A 17,163-nucleotide genomic window follows, 5' to 3' on the forward strand; every position below is an offset into this window, starting at 1 on the left:
GGATTAGGAGAACTGTGTGGCTGATTTATCTCTCCGCAGTTTAAGCCACTTAAGTAATTGCTACAACTTTCTTAAATTTGCTTGCTTCATCTCCAGATTCCCAGATTCTATTAACACCAAGCCCCCTTTCTCCTGAAAGATTATGTGGAAGAAAAACTAGTGGAGAATATAAAAATGTGCTGAAATGAATGAAGCCACAAAGGAGCCATTTGGTGGTGTCTGTTGCAATAATGCAAATCTAAAATAATCTTATTAACTTGAAAAAAAATTATCAGATCAGAATGCCCCTAAATTTTTCATTTCTCTAAAATATTGCTAATTTCAGAATGCTGGATAGATTTGTAAGACTCAAGTATGTGCAAACAAAATTATTTGTTTTGAGTTTGTGATTTTCTTGTTTTAAAATCACATTTACAGAATGCAATATGATAGACTGGGATTACTAAGCAATTACCTTTTATTACCCACAAGGCTTGCTTTCCCTATCAGAATTGGATATTTCAGATACAGACAAAGTTAGACAGCTTTCAAATAGTAGTGAAATCATAATATGAACATATTCGTATGATTTTGCTTTGTTTCTCTGGCTACTGAAGATTTTTTTTCAGTTTAAGACTGTGTAAGCTGAGTACTTCTTCATGAACAAGAACATTCTCTGAGAGTTTTGCCTGGGTTATTTACTCTGAGTCTGGACACAGCACTTTACTGTAGTGAAAAATAAGTTTTGTTACTATTATATGGAGAAATAACAAATTAACTTAAAAATAAGTTGATGGAACACTTGCAGTTACTATAATTTCCCTTACCAAAGGCAAATTAAAGGGTTAATCAGAAAAAAAAATAAAATTGTAGACTCCTCTTTTCTATTGTTTCTTTCTGCTTCAGCTCATTGAACAGAACCAAAAATTCATTAATTCCAGGATGTTTCAATTAAAAGTAGCACTGAGAATCATCCTGAGGTTGCCCAGAGCCCCAGGCAAGCTGGGAGAGATGTTAATATTGCAACTTCAGGAATACAGAGCTGCAAGGCACCTTTTCCTTCTTCCCTTTGCACAGGACAGATCTGCCTCTGCAAATTCATTGGATCTGTGGAGCAGAGAATGGTGTTGGCTGAACTGAGGCAGCAGAGTAAACTTCCTCCCTAGAGTTTCTACACTGTGAGCTGGGCAGTAGGACTGAGTTAAGACAGAGCAAGCAAAGACACCTACACATGACTGTTGGTGGGTGAAAATCAGAGTAACAAAATTGCAGTAATAGATTTTAATTCAGTGAGAGAAGGAAGAGCAATAAATACAACAACATGTGTATGCAATAACCAAGCTGATGGATGTGCTCAGTTTCATTTCCGTTAAGACCAACAAACTGAAACACTTCCTGGGCACACAGGATTATTGTCCTTGTGCTTGTATCAGGCTAGTATTTTTAATTGGTGATTTTTGATTCTGAAACAGTTGAGTTGCTTCTAGATATCCAGACTTTTGTCTCTGGGCTACCTTCTCCCCTTATTTTCTCTTTCCAGAGAAGTAACGATTTATGTCCTCTGAGGGACATGCAAGGACAGAGAACATGCCAAATCTGCTAAATGTTTATGAATATACATTCAGCCCTCCTCATAAAGATTTATTCACTCAAGCCATACCAGAACAAAGTTCAGAATGCAGCAAAGAGCTCTTCAGAGATGCTTCTGTCCATGTTTCACTGGAACATTTTGGTTCAAAACATACTTAATGTGTGAAAGATACTTAAAGTGTTTGCTAAGTCAGAATGCATCTCTTTAATGTTCAGTTTGCTGTTGCTCCATTGTCATGATATAGACCATTTTACTGAACAACTGCAGTGCTCTTCCCTGTATGGTTTGCTGGCCTGCAGTCTGCAGAGTGTTACACAGCAGGAGAATTAATACTGAAACAAATTGCTGAGGAGTTAAGCTTAGTTCCATGTCTCCAATTCTTGCTGGTGTCTGTTGAGACACTTAAGCCATTTAAGTGGCTGGTGATAGTCAGCAACAGAGATGACATTTTGGGGAAAACAGAATTTTTTCTGTGCTAATGATGAGTGGCTGAAAGGAGAGGCATCCAGAGGGATGCAGGTTAAGAAGGAAAGGAGCAGCCATGGTGGGGTGAGCCTGTTGTTACGAGAGCCCTGCCTGGCCCCCTGGGGCTCCCCCACTCTGCCTAGGAGCAGCACCAGGGCTGGTGTCCAGCTCCCCACAGCCCTGCCATGGCTGGCTGAGGGTCTCCCAAGCCAGACCTGCCCGTGCTCCACATCCTGGCCTGGCATTTCCCTATCCCAGGAAATGCCTGATACCTGGAGATAAGCCTGCCCTGCTGTTCCCAATCTCCCGAGCATCTCCAGCCCCTGTGGTGATGTGATGCCCTTCCGTGCTGTTACTAGAGGAACAATATATGCTCAGGGGGAAGTGAAAGCTCTATTCTAGATTTCACTTTTGGTGGCAGGGGCAGGAGCTTGAGCCATTATCTGGGAACAGACTCTTGGCTTTGGTGACAGTGACTGTGACTGCTGTCTGCTTTGCCTACGAGTAAACTGACTTTATTATCCATAGGATATATTGCTGGTGTTCTTGTAGAAGATATTATTAAGCTGATCTAGCATATTACTGCAACGAGGGAGTAGAAAAGGTGAGAGATGGCCTTTAAGGTCCTTTCCAGCCTAAACAATTCTATGTTTCTGTGCCTGAGTGTCTGGAGGACTGACTTTCTACAGAGGGACTTTTTTTTCCTTTCTTATCTGAAGCTATTTGCAAAGCTTTGAGAGTTCATAAATAACCCTGCCCTTTTTCTTCTGGCTGGTTGGCACTCCATGCTTTCACAGTACTGGAGCAGGGAACAGAGTGAGTCCTCTTGCAGCAGCTCCTCAAGTACCAGCCCTAAACAGGACACTGCTGTTGTTGTAGAGAGCTGGAAGATTACAGATCAAGACAGATGACAAGCAGCAAAAAGATATTCTTACTGTCATGACAGCTACTTTGCAGATGTGAAGGCATGTTACTGTCTCAGCTCTTAAGTCCATCTACAGTGTTCTTGTTTTCTGTAATACCTAACACATAGACATAAACATAATCTTTATGTAAATCTTTGTCCTCATCAACAAGTGTTCAGTAATCATTCTTATAAACTTGAATATTGTGCTGAGTAGTAATTTGCATTTATTTAACCCTGTGGTAGTTAACTTAATGTTAAGATTAATGTTAGATAAAGAGTGTTGAGGTGGAATGTAACACAAGAAGCACAAAGTGGCAGGCAGATCTGTGGCAGGACAATGAAGCTCTTAGAAAATCCATATGAGCAGAGGCTGCTACCCTGGTTGTTGCTCTCTCCCAAGAAAAGGGGCTGCAAATTCAAGGTTAACAGAAGAATTCACCCTAGGCATCATGGTGTCTCTCTGCACATCTTGTTATTTTCCTTATATGCCTTTAATATGTTGACAGTTTCTCACAGGATTAACAGCTTCAGTGCTTCAATTCATATTATGGGAACTGTCCTCTGCCAGTAGCAAAACACAGCTGTTCTGACAGATGACTGACTGCGTGGACCTTGCAGGCTGTTACATAAAGCCAAGCTGTACAAAGCAGTCTTGCTGCAACAGGATTTTTGTGTTTGAGGAAGGAAGGTATTTCAGAAAACAGGTTTTCAGCATAAGAGTTTTTTGATTCCTCTCTGATGGATTTTGTTAAGAATCTTCTAAAGGCAGATAATTCAGTTGGTTGCCTCCATATTAAGTGGATACTTCATGGAGTAAACAAAACTTCTGAATTACTGCACTTGCTTTGTACTCATGGTTTCAATAATGTGTGACTAGACAGAAAACCATAAGGCTGCAGCCATCAAACTTTAACCAAAGTTAAGGGGTTATTATGCCAGAGTAATGGCTACGTGTTCAATATCTCTTCAAGTTTCTTGAGTCTGTTGGCTTATATAATTGCCATCAGTATCTACTGAGTGCCAGGGGTCTTGGAACTTACTTAGATCTGAGACTATGTGTTAAATCATGTGGAGTATTCCAAAACTGTTCCTAGTCTTCATTGTTGAAGCAATTTCTCTTTTCATAAATACAAACCTATGAAGGGATCTAGATCAGAGCATCCAAATGTCTTTACCACTGAAAGGTATGAAGAAATATAAAAAGGCACAGTTGGTTTGCTTGGTTGTTTTTTGAGTTTTTTTTTCTCCAAAAAATCTTTTCAAACTCTTGGTTGTTGTCCTGACTGGAGGTCATGAACATTCTGGAAATTCGCAATTTTTATGGAATGGGGAAGTTCTTTCTCTGCAGCTTGATATCTGCAGATGAACATCTGCAAAGATAAGGAGATGCTGTTGAACTTGACTCTCATAAAGAAGAACATTCTGGCTCATGGCTCGGGTTTGCCATATCTAGCCCAGTTCTGAAAAACAGCAGCAGAGGTGTGAAAACACTGTATATCAGTGAGCAGGAATAATGACTACAAATGTTTTCATATTGCTACCACTTATATTCAAGTACTTGTACATATTTTTATTTAACTTTACAAGTATGGGCTTTTTCATGCATAAATAGATCACATTTTAAATATGAGTTCTGGTTTTCTGTCTGGAACATATCAGAGGTGCTAGGGCTAATACTATTGATTATCATTACAAGATATTTGCCCAGCTTCCTTACCTTGTTTTCTGGTTTGCAGTGATACCAAATAATGTGCTCAATGTCTGTCTCTTTAGGGTCTGACCACCTTCGAGAGAAAGATGGACTGTGGGCTGTTCTGGTTTGGCTTTCAATCCTCGCAGCTCGAAAGCAGAGTGTGGAGGAGATTGTCAGGGATCACTGGGCAAAATTTGGCCGGCACTACTACTGCAGGTGAGAAAAATGAGGAAAAGGGACCTATGCAGCTGATAGGAGAATTCTGCCACAATTACTGCTTGTTTAGATGCGCTCAGCTGCATTCACTGTGCCTACAGAATGAAAATCTGCCACAGATTGTCACTGTTTTGTAGATAGGTTTTTCCAGAGGAGTGAGTGTCAGAGAAAGGAGCTACATGTGTATGTCATTGCTAGCATGTGAGTAATTGGATTTTTAAATACTGAATGGCAGAAAGATTTGAATCATTTGCTTGTGGAATACATGTTATATGATGCTGAAAAAGAAACATGATCCCAGCAAGATTTGCTCCTGCATTTTTTTCTGTAAGTGCCTCCATGTGACAGTGTTTCAGTGAGAAGTGAAACCTTTGCCTGCTTCCAATTCAGGATAATTCCTCCAAAGATACAAATATTTGCTTATTTTTATTAAGGTCTCAATATGGTGAGTTCTAGCTGTCATTTTCATCTTTGCTTCTGCCTCTCTCCTAATTAAGACTTAATCCAGAGCAGTTTGCAATTTGTAAGATCTTTTACACACAGCTATTCCTCAAAACTTGTAGCAAAGTTTTCCCTATTTCACTTGGCTGTTGAGCGCTGCACTGATTGTGTCATTAAGTTTTGAAAGCTGTGTATTGGTGGTATTTTCTGTGCTGCTTTAGAAGTTACAGATGATTGCTGTTGATTTAGAGTCAGGTGGCCAGTGTAGAACTGTGGTTGCACACGTGTAATGGTTGGGTGGCACAGGACTTGCATGTGTGTGCTGGTTTAATTTGCAATCAGTATTTCAGTGGTACACTTCTGATTTTTGAAGTAAGCAGTAAATTGCTAATTGTGAGTATATAGAGTTCTCTGAAAGCAGAACTGTCTTCTCAGCTGTGAGGACTTACTTTCTGGTTCTACTTCTTTTTTTTTTTTTTTTTTTTTTTTTTTTTAATGCGTGTGCAAGGTTTGATTACGAAGCACTGGAACCCAGAACAGCGTATTTCATAATGAGAGACCTGGAAGCTTTGATCACTGACAAATCATTCAGCCATCAGCAGTTTGCTGTGGGTAACAGTATCTACAGTGTGGAAAGAACAGACAGCTTTGAGTACATAGATCCTGTGGATGGCACTGTGACCAAAAGACAGGTATGGCTGGTAGTGATGGATTAGCAAAGTTTTGCAGCTGTCATGTTGTCTCCAACAGCATTGTTTCTAAAGTTCAGCTGGCAAGACTGTCCATTTATTTATGGGATGGTGTTTCCTTTGCTGTGACAGATACTGCATTTCCTACTTAAGATTAGCTCAGTCTGGATAAGATAATCCACCTTTAGTTTTCCTTGCACTTGCTGTTCATAACTGGAGACAATAGTGTCACAGTGAACATAGGATGTGATGAAGTCCCTGTTGAGAGCAATTCTTTTTTAGGAGAGTTCCTTTTACAGAAAGTGGAAAATATCACATAAAAAGAAGATACTTCCTCTTTCTATTTTCTATCTGAAATCTCCACTGGCTATACATTACAAAAAAAAATATTTTTTTTCTGTTCTTTGTGACCCACAGGATTTACATAACTGAGATGCAGTATCTACTGTAGCCAGTGGCATGAAGAAGACTTTAGGAGGTTGTAGCCTATGCAGGCATATTTGACTTCTCTAGCCCAAATTACCAGTTCCTTCTGGACTCTGTCTATACTGAAATTACTTGGTTATCAGGAACTGCAGTTCACACTGTGCCTTCAGTGTTTGGAAATTCATGATGTGCTCAAAAGTAACCATGTACTTTTACCAGGTGTAAATTTATATTCAAGTATCTTGAATATGAGCTGTGACTCCTATTAAAGTTTGTCTAGATTTTATGCTGTTTATGTTTTCATAGTCCTGGTTTCTCTGGTTTTTAATTTATTTGACCTAAACAGACCCTAGAAAATTATATTACAAACCATTAAAACTATTGTCATGCCTTTCTGCTCAGAGTAGTTTCCATTCATCATTGCATCCAGTAAATATAAGCAGCCTGCCACTAAACTACTTTCTTTTTGTGTTACTACTACTGAAACAAGACACGAGTGTATTGTCATATCCAAGTCTAGTGGAAAATTACAGGCATGGCAGACTCGTGACCTTTGTGGTTTTAAAAAGCAGCTTGTGAATTTTCATTGTACTTTTCTTTCCCTTAATTTTTTTCCATCTAAAGCACTCACTCTCTATGGGAATATAATTGCTAATCATATCTCCATGTAACAAAAGCAGAGAAACATGACTTGGCTTGTTTTCAGACTGACTCTGAAAAAACCAGAAAGCATGTCTTTTCACAGGGAGAGGCTCCTATTCATTCAGAGTATAGTTCAACCAGTTTGTCCTTTGGCAAGGACACATTCCTAGCTTTGTGTGTCTGCAGCCTCAGTGGGATTCTCCAAGCACACTAAATTGGAGAGGATATTGATCTATGCAAATGAAACAGCAGTTCACTGCTGCCATTTTCCTCCAGTGGCTTGCTCATCCTCTAAATGCAGGTATCTCTTTCAGACTGTTACTGTAGGCTTTATGTGGATTTTCCAGCTAAATATTCAGGACCGTGTTCCAAGTTTTTTTTCCCCAGAATGCAGGGGAGAGAAATTTATATTCAGTGTAACTGCAATGTCTCGTGACTGAGAGGCTGGCTACATGGTAATTATTCAGTGTTAATAAACAACATATTCAGAAAACAAACAAAGCAACGAGAAAATGGGTGGCAAACAATACACACAGACTGTTTCTTCTGATTAATTCTGTTTCCTGAAACCCATGAATACTGTTTATCACACTGCAATACTAAGACTTAAAATCAAAAGAAACATTCTGTTGTTCTTGAAGACTATTCTAATTTTTAAAGTTGTACTATATTTTTGCACACACCAGCACATAACAATGCTGCTCCTGAGGATCCAGCAAGCCAGCAATGGGACCAGTGGCATTTTTTGTGTAAAATTTGGATTATAAGGATGAGAGGTACAAATTGTTCATTTTACTAAGAGACAGAAGGCTCCAGGAAGACCTTATTGTGACCTTTCAGTACTTCAAGGGGGCTTGTGAGAAAGATGAGGATAATTCTTTTAGCAGAGCCTATTGCAGTATTGGTAATGGCTTTAAACTGAAAGAGTAAATTTAGACTAGATATAAGGAAGACTTTTTTTTTTACAATGGGAGTGGTGGGACACTGGAAGAGGTTGTCCAGAGAGATGGTGGATGCCCCATTCCCGGGATCATTGAAGGTCAAGCTGGATGGGGCTCTGAGCAACCAGATCTGAATGAGGATGTGCCTGCCCACTGCAGTGAACATGATGACTTGGTGACATCAGCACTGGATGACCTTTAGAAGTCCTTTCCAACCCAAACCATTCTATGATTCTGTGATTATCAATCTCAATGCTTTATATGGTGCTAAAGATGTTTTGGCATATATCTGGGGAAACAAAGGTTTAACTTAGGTTTTACATGTACTTTACTATATTGGCACACTGGTTTTATAATATCAGTGTGATGTCAAGTTGCTGATAAAAGTGGAAAAATAAAATGTGTTTCTTTTAATTCTTTCATTTTTTAATGGTTCACTGCCATTTAAACAGAAGTAGCAAGGATCTCAGTTCATTCACTAGACCTTTGAAGGACAAAGGGGAAGAAAAGTTCAGTGGTTTATCAGAGGTTGCACTTTTTCTAAGGGTACCATTTACATAAAGGGAATTAGAATAAAGAATAATACACATAAAGAATGTTTATTACTGCACAGCTGGTAGAATTTGCAACACTACAGCTATTTATCTGTGCAGTTTAGTTCTCTGGCCTTAATAGCCTTCCTGTACAGAAACTGTGGATCCAAGAATGTGGTCTGTACAAAAACATGCAGTACAAAAGGGGGGAGGAAAAAACCCAAAAGTTAAGATGGCAGCAAAGAGCAAGTTTATAGTTAATTAATGAATTAATCAATCCTCTTTATTATGCACACAGTTAATCTGCATTAAGTAATGTACTCAAAACTAATTAACATCTTAAGTTTTCCAGATTGAAGTACAGGCTTACTGAAGTTTTTGCAGTCATGTATTGATGCATGGTATTTGAGGGGTAGCAGCTGCTACTGTTTTTTGATCCAGGGATTCTGTAACTGCTTCTTAGGCCACTTACCTTTGGTGATCTTATGCCTATTTCTCAGGCCATTGCTTTTGTGCTCTGCCATGCAGAACAAGAAAAAATCAAGTAAAAGAAATAAAACCATCAGTAAAGAGTATTTGCTATGTGGGAGTGGGAGGAAATGCACAACATCATTTCTAGTCTTCAGAGGAGAAGAAAGAGTGATGAGTGAGTTGTCCAAAGTTGTGGGGAAAAAAGAATGGTGTCCAAATGACTCTTCCTTTCATTTTTATTTTGGAGCAGTGATTAGTAAAGGCAATGTCACTTTATACATATGCTCTTTCTTCTCCTTTCCTAGGGGCTGCGGATTATTTTTTCAGATGCTTCCAGACTCATCTTCAGAATGAGTGCTTCTAGTCATGTGAGAGCTACTCTGAGGATCTATGCAGAGAGTTATGAGAAGGATCCTAGCCAGCACAATAAGGAACCACAGGTAATGCGATAGCACTATAGTAAGTCAGTTAAGTAAAGCACTCGGTAATAGCAGCAGCTACAGGTTTTCATCTTCAGTCAGGAACAACACTCAATGCTTTGACCCATGTGCTGTGTTTGATGATTTCCCTAGTCTTGTAAATGTACACCTTTGGAGGAAAGACCAGCAGTTTTAACATATACTGGTGTAATATCTAACACAACAGGAATGTCAAGGGCTGAGATGCCTCATGTTAAATGCTGGGCAATGACTTCAAGTCTATTAAGAGAAGTCATTCTAGTTTTGAGTTTTTTTCAGAATTTTTAGAGTTGTGATTTGATTTATGGAATAGTATTTTAAAAATTAGACAACCATTTTTCAAGCATATTATCTGAAAGCTGCTTAGTTAGGATGTCTCAAGGACTCCTCACAACCAGAGTACAGTTAGGAAATAGGGATACCAGAGTCTAAATAATATAGGGATTCCTTGTAAAGGAAAGTCTAAGAATTACCTTATATCATAACCAGACTTTTTCCTAAGAAGAGTGAAGATTTAGAGCAAGTTGCTGGATTGTCCAGCAGATGCCTTATACAATAAATAAAATAAATCACACTTCACATTCTCAGGTTCTTCTCAGTAAATGTTCTTTATGGTGTAATATACAAGAGAGGACTAAGGATATTTTGTGGAAAAGAAGTTAAGTATTTGGCTTGTAGTAAATCAGACCCCTGTAGTTTTAAGTCTCATGTAGTTGTGTGTTCATGATTGGAATGCAAATGCAAATATACCAAAACATATATGCTGTCAAATTTGAACCCTAGGTAAATGTTTGGTGTTTCACCTGATTCTGACAGTGAACTTAGTGAGTTTCTTCTTATGTTATTAAACAGTCGTGCATCAGTCATGAAAAGTGCCTCAGGTGTCACAGAAATGTTGCAGATCCCATGCCTGCAGATATGATCTATTATATTTATTTGCATTTTTTTAAAGTAACAGTTTGCACATGCAGTAACTATTTAAGATGTTAAAGCTCCAACAGGATAAAGGATCATATTTTAGCAGTTTTATTGTTTTTCAGTGTATATAGGTTTGCCCAGCCAGCAGGATCATAAAAATATTTTGCTTGGGAAGGAGCACTGCTACAACCCTATTTGCACTTGCTGCTATACCACGTTTACATAGTAAACTTCTGGTATCTGGGGGGCTGCAGGGGTGGCTTCTGTGAGAAGTTGCTAGAATTTGCTTCTGTGTTAAAGAGAGGCAGTTCAAGCTGGCACCACAGGCCAAAGCAGTAGCCCTCTGTGATACTATCCATAAGCAGGGTGATAAACCCACTGTGCAACAACAGCAGGGAAAGAAGAAGGGGATATTTGTGAGAAAAAACTCTGCAGGCACCATGGGCAATGCAGAATGGAGATGGGGTAATAGGGTGGCCTGGTGGGCACCTGACAACCAGCCAAAGTCAATGCACCAATTACATCAAATTTTGTTACAGCAGAAATTGTTAATCAGTTGTGATTCCACTGACCATGTTAAATATGGTTCTTCATGCTGTCGGGTAAGGCACAGATGAAATGAGAATAAGTCACAGTAAAGGACAGACTACGAGTTGATTTTAGAGGTTTGAAGTGGACTTACAGTAACCTTGTGATACGTAACCAAAATATGTGATCTGAATGTGTTTCTTGTCTGACAAATCCCAGCAAAAAATATTAGAAAACAATGGAGGATATACTGGCAGCATTATCTGGCTAAATGTTTGAGTATTTAATTGCAAATGAGCACGAGCATTTTAAAGTGGAATTGTTACTACATTAACAGACTGTTTTATTTTCTATGAGAGTACTCTGGCAAAATTTAGGCTTGTGTGCCTCCTAAGGTAACCTACAGTAAATGTTCAGTGTTTTGCATTCATTCTTTTAAATTAGTGGAAAATAGCAAATGTTCTTTACTTGTGAAGAATTTTCTACTTGTGAAGAGACTAGATTGAGGGAGCAGTGGTTGTCTCAGAAATATGAGGAATGTGCTGCCTTGCTGTTACATTCCTTCTGTGTTCTGCTTGCATTTGCTTGAGAGATGCATAAAGTCCCACCAGCAATAGACCATGTCCAGGGACTGGGTCTGCTGCAGAAGGCAGTAGGAGCCAGGCATCCAGACCTGCTGCTGCACCCCAGGCAGTGCCCTCCTTGTCCAGTGGACAGTCCTACAGCAGGAAAACAAGGAGGACAGGGCAGCTCTCTGGCAACAAACTCCTTCAGCAAGTGATGGATCAGATCCAGGGTTCAGCTGGGGCAGCAGGAGATGGCACCAGAGACAAAGCTGGAGATAACAGTGTGGACCTACTCAGGAGATGAGGTCAAAGTCAAAACTGGAGACAAGATACAGCATGTGTCCAAGCAGTCTTTCAGGGAAAGAAGCTGCCTGTAGGATGGGCGTGAGGTCCTTGCAGGCAGCAGAGCAGAGACAAGACTGGAGACAAGCACTCCTCCAGCTTAGCTCAGAGAGGGACCAGCACCCCTGGGACAGGCTGTGATGGGCCTTGGGCAGGGTGCAGGGGGCAGGGGAAGGTCCTCAGGGGATCCTAGGCAGGTCTGTAGGGTTTATGACTGCCCTCGAGGATTTCAGAGTTTGGTCTTTAATTGACTACACCAAAAGGGTCTGTTATTCAGAAAAAAGACTGGAAGGGATTTTTTCTGTGCTGGTAACAGAGCTTGTCAGATTGCAGCATTTCTGGCTGTTTAATCAGGATATTCACTAGTGAGCAGATAATCCCAGGGGTGGAAATGTCATTGCCTTGAAACTTTCTACAGGGACTTTCCTGCATTTATACAGTGCAGACAAGCATTTTAATATCCAGACTGCCTCAGGAAATAAATGGATACTGTAAGCACCCTCCTCATCTCCTGCCATGTGCACAAAATCTGAGATAAGTACAAGTTTCATCTCAATTAATACAATAAAATTTTTATTTGGTTTCTCATTGCATAGTATTGCACAGCTCCCACTGCTTCTCTTTCCTTGCCCTGGCTGCATGCTTTGCCAACAACATGAAGTGCCTTAGAAACAACAAGGTCATAGATTGTATCTGACAGGCAGATGGTGGACTTCAAGACAGTGCATAAATTTTAGGAGATCCTCATGGGTAAAAATAACTTAATATTTCTCAGGAGAACATTTGGTAGTCTTCAGTGAAGTATGTAAAAGTGACTGAATAAAAAAACTCCTTTTTCAGAAAACAGCATTGTTTAGGAGGGGGTGCTGTAGTTTTCCTGATGCTGTAATTCCTTTATTTTTTTTGGTTTGCTTTAAAGGTCATATTGACATCCACACATAAAAAAGAGCTGTGACAGATTTGAGTTTCAGGAACTTTGTTGTCTATTTGTTGTCAGTAATAGGAACACAGCATATACATAAGTGGTTTGTTATGGAAAAAACACTGATATAAAGAAGTATGTTGAGTATATACCTTATATGTTACCTTATGGTATTTAAGAAAATCGTTACATTTTGGGTGATAAATGCATATTTTTCTGTAACTGATCTTTGTAATTGAGGAGACAACTATATGTGGTTTCTGTATGATTGCACTCTTTCTGAAAGAGCTGATCAGGAAAAGCTTCCTTCCATACCTTTGATATCATAAACCAAGACAAGATTATTTGATGGTTGCCTGCTTAAGTAAATATTCGGTTGGTTCTGTTTACTGCACCACCTCTTTACAGCATCTTGTTTTAGATAATGCACTGCTCCATGTTTTGCCTTTGTCAAAACCTGAAAGGCAAAAATACCTTGATATATCTTTCGCTTTTTGTCACAAAAAATAAATGTCACTGTCTTAACAGACAGCTCAGTCATATTGGAGGTTCAATTTTGTGGAATCCTTATACTAATTAGTTTGACTTTGCCTCATACCAGCATTCTTTTCCCTCTCCCATCCCTTTCCTTTCAGACAAAGCCTTTTCCAAAATTAATCATCCAACTTTACAGTAGTGTTCAGGTTCATTAGTTTGCTTCTGTAGTCTTTGACAGTGTAACTCCTGAAGTTGGATCTTTCACAGGTAAGCAAACACCTGAACTGCCTTTTCCAATGTGCATGTTGAGATGTACAAATTATTCTGGAACACTAATTTATGGCACTTTATGAGTTGAAGTAGCACTTCTTGACCTTTTGTTAAAATTTATATCTAAGCCAGTATGTGTTGTAAATCATAAATGTTAATGAATGTAAGAGTCACTCAAATCATATTTTAGTACCATCTTTCATACAATTAATTGGTAATACTTTCTACCTAGAATGAAGCATAGGCAACTTCCTGATCTACATATACCAAAAGAGTTCATGGAAAAGTGGTAAAATATGCCTATAATTAGATGTTTGAGGTTATGGATAAATGTGAGTAGTCATGACTTTTGGCTGTTGAATGATCCATTTAAAGAAATTTGCAGGAGCAGCAATGAACACCTGGGAGAGAAGAGGTTGCTACTTTATTCTGTTCAGTTCTTCCTGTAAGCCAGTATCAACAGTGAAAACCAGGAGCAATAAAGAGAAATTACCATCATACTTTCTCCAAAGTATATAAAAAACACTTCAATGTTTTCTGTTCAAACAAATCAAATTCATTTCAATGTGTTATGCATTTGAATATTGTGTAATTTAGAGTGGTGGTGCAATCTAGATCTAAAAGAAGGTCTTGGAAACAATGCCCAACACTTTTTGAATACTGGAATGTTCTCTAGAATTAAAGGCCACTCCATTGATGTGGCTTGTCACAGGTGATGCCCCTCATCACTGAGCATTCCTGAGAATAGTGCTTTCCAGATAGTTTTTACATGGAATGTTTATATTTAAAAATTAGACTATTCAAATAGGCATCCACCTAACATTTCAGAAAGCTCAGTTCATTATAACAAACAACAGGTTTCTGTCTGAAATCTTATATGCATTGGACCTTTATGTGTTGGCATGTATCTTTTTCTAAGGGAACAGTTACGAGTTTTCTTAAATTTAATACAGTTGTAAGAAGTAGAGGTATGTTCAATGGCCATGAAATACTAAAATAATACCTTGTTGACCTTTAGTCTCATTTATAGCCTGGCTTTATTAGGTCACCTCAATATTTGTACATCCCCACATATGTCTTGTCCTTTGTTTAGCCACATGGATGTACTATTGAACTTGGGTAAGATTCAGACAGGAAGTTTCATATACAAAGACAAAGAAAGAAATGATCCTCTATGGTTGCACTTGTAAATCCTGTGTGTTGTTCAACAGCCTGTTGTGCTGCTGTTCCAGGATAAGTGTTCTGGAAAGAGTGTGAGTGGTCACTAGTCTCCATTATTCTGATAATGACTTAATTAGCTCTGTTTACAGTATAATTTATTATGTGAATTCTGTCAGCAATAAATAGGTGGTGTCATAGAGTCAGAATTATAGAATGGTTTGGGTTGGAAGGGACCTTAAAGATCATCTAGTTCCAACCCCTCTGCCATGGGCAGGAACATTTCTCACTAGACCAGACTGCTCAGAGCTCCATCCACAGCTGATTTGGAAGATGGAGGATGGGAATCTACAGCTTCTTGGGACATCCTATTCCAGTGCTTCACCAGCCTCACAGTAAAGAATTTCTTCCTAGTATCTAATCCAAACTACTCTTTCAGTTTGAATCCATTCCCACTTGCCCTGTCACTGCATTCCACTGTAAAAAGTTTCTCTGTTTCTTGTAGGCTCCCTTTAGGTGCTGGAAGGCTGCAGTGAGGTCACCCCCAGGCCTTCTGTTTGCCAGGCTGAACAAATGCAGTTCTATCAGCCTTTCCTCATAGGGCAGGTGCTCCATCCCTCTGTTCAGATTAGTGTCCTGTCCCTCCTTTGGACTTGTGTCACAGTTCCATGTCCTTCCTGTGCTGGGCCCCCAGAGCTGGTGCAGCCCTGCAGGTGGGTCTGAGCAGAGCAGAGCAGAGGGGCAGGATCCCCTCCCTGGCCCTGCTGCCCACACTGCTCTGGATGCAGCCCAGGACACGTTTGGCTCTCTGGGCTGTCAGTGCCCATGGCTGGGTCATGTCCATCCCCCAGCACCCCCAAGGCCTTCTGGGCAGGGCTGCTCTGATCTCTCCATCCCCAGGCTGTGCTGATACTGGAGATTGCTCCAACCCAGGTGCAGCACCTTGCATTTGATCTTAAAACTCCATGAGATTCCCATGGGCCCACTTCTTGAGCTTGCCCAGGTCTGTCTGGGTGGCATCCCATCCTTCAGGTGTCAAATCAAGTGCACCACTCAGCTTGGTGTCATCTGCAAATCTGGTGAGGGTACACTTGATCCCTTTGTCCATGTCATTAATGAAATGTCAATTACACTGGTCACTGAGGGATGCCTTTTATCACTGAAGTTCATTGGGACTCTGAGCCATTGACCACGACCCTCTGGATATGACTGTCAAAACAATTCCTTATCCACCAAACAATCCACCCATTGAATCCATCTCTCTCCAACCAAGAGAGAAGGATGTTGTGGAGGACTGTGCCAAAGGCTTTACAGTAAAATGACAGAGAAATGACATCTGTGACCCTTCCCTTGTCCACTCCTGCATCACCCCATCATAGAAAGCCACTGGGTTGATCAGGTGGGACCTGCCCTTGGTGCAGTTGTGTTGTCTGTCCTGAATCACCTCCCTGTCCTGCATGTGCACAGCTTTAGGGGCATCTGCTCATGATCTTCCCAGGCAGAGGTAAGGCTGGGGGGTCAGTATTTCTCAGAGTCCTCCTCTCTATCCTTCTTAAAAGTGGGTACAATGTTTTTCTCTTTTTTCCAGTCAACTGGGACTTGCCCTAACTGCCATGACTTCAAATATCATGGAGAGTGGCTGTGCAACTACATCAACCAATTCCCTCAGTTGTGTGCAGTTTGTATTGGGTACTCTTTAAACAGGATGCATTGAATCATAAATGCTGCAATTACTTTTGCTGAAGACTAGTGTACAATGTGCTAGTTAGCTACAGAATCATAAGATTAGCACCAGCCAAGCAAAGATTTTGGGGCAGGATTTACTTCTTTGTGTTTTTATTGGAAAAGGCAAGCCAATTACAAAGGAAAAAAAAAAAGAAAAAGAGGTGAAAAATACATCTTGATCATCAAACACTGAATTTCTGAAACAAGTTTTGAACAGTGAACAGCAAAGGGAAAAAAAAACCCCCTGATTTTCAGGGGAATCTTGTTTGGTATATGAAAAAAAAAAATGTTAAATGTGATTGTATATATGAGTGATTATAAAAAATGATTGTTTATGGTGCGAGATGGTCCAAGAGCAAGGAACTGAAATCAACAACCCATAAGTTTTGGGTTCTATATCACTTAGTTGGGTCAAAATGAAAGGAATATATATGATTCTGTCAAGACACTGAAACAACACTAAGTGTTGTGCAGTTTTCTAGACAATTATTTCTTCTGTTTACTTTTGAGGCACTGGGGTTTTTAGCGTGCCTCTGGTTAGCTATCAGAACATACAGTACAGTCCATAAAAATCATATAAAGTCATGCTGGTTTCATCTGGCTAGAAGTAATTTTCTTCTTAGTAGGTGGTACAGCACCCTTTTGGATTTGGTATGAGAATAATGTTGATAACACACTGATGTTGTAGCTGTTGCTAAGTAGAAATTAACCCATGTCAAGGACTTTACAGTCCCCCATGCTCTCTCAGTGAGGAGGTCCATAAGAATCTGGGAGGGACTATAGCTGTGACAGGAGACCTGGACAA

The 17,163-nt window shown here is 39.8% G+C and overlaps 1 protein-coding gene across 1 annotated transcript in view; it reads left to right on the forward strand.

Annotated features, from left to right (window-relative positions):
* PGM5 (phosphoglucomutase 5) overlaps positions 1–17,163 on the forward strand; it is a gene marked incomplete at its 5' end in the record, with an annotated part of 71,542 nt that overhangs the window by 49,400 nt on the left and 4,979 nt on the right. Inside the window, 3 exons of the mRNA XM_083882892.1 lie at positions 4,716–4,851; positions 5,801–5,984; positions 9,300–9,434. Of these exons, the coding sequence (XP_083739018.1) occupies positions 4,716–4,851; positions 5,801–5,984; positions 9,300–9,434 (455 nt within the window). The remainder of the gene's footprint in view (positions 1–4,715; positions 4,852–5,800; positions 5,985–9,299; positions 9,435–17,163) is intronic.

This window comes from Zosterops lateralis (genome assembly GCF_965231275.1).
Source record: "Zosterops lateralis genome assembly, chromosome: Z".
Taxonomy (NCBI): Eukaryota; Metazoa; Chordata; class Aves; order Passeriformes; family Zosteropidae; genus Zosterops; species Zosterops lateralis.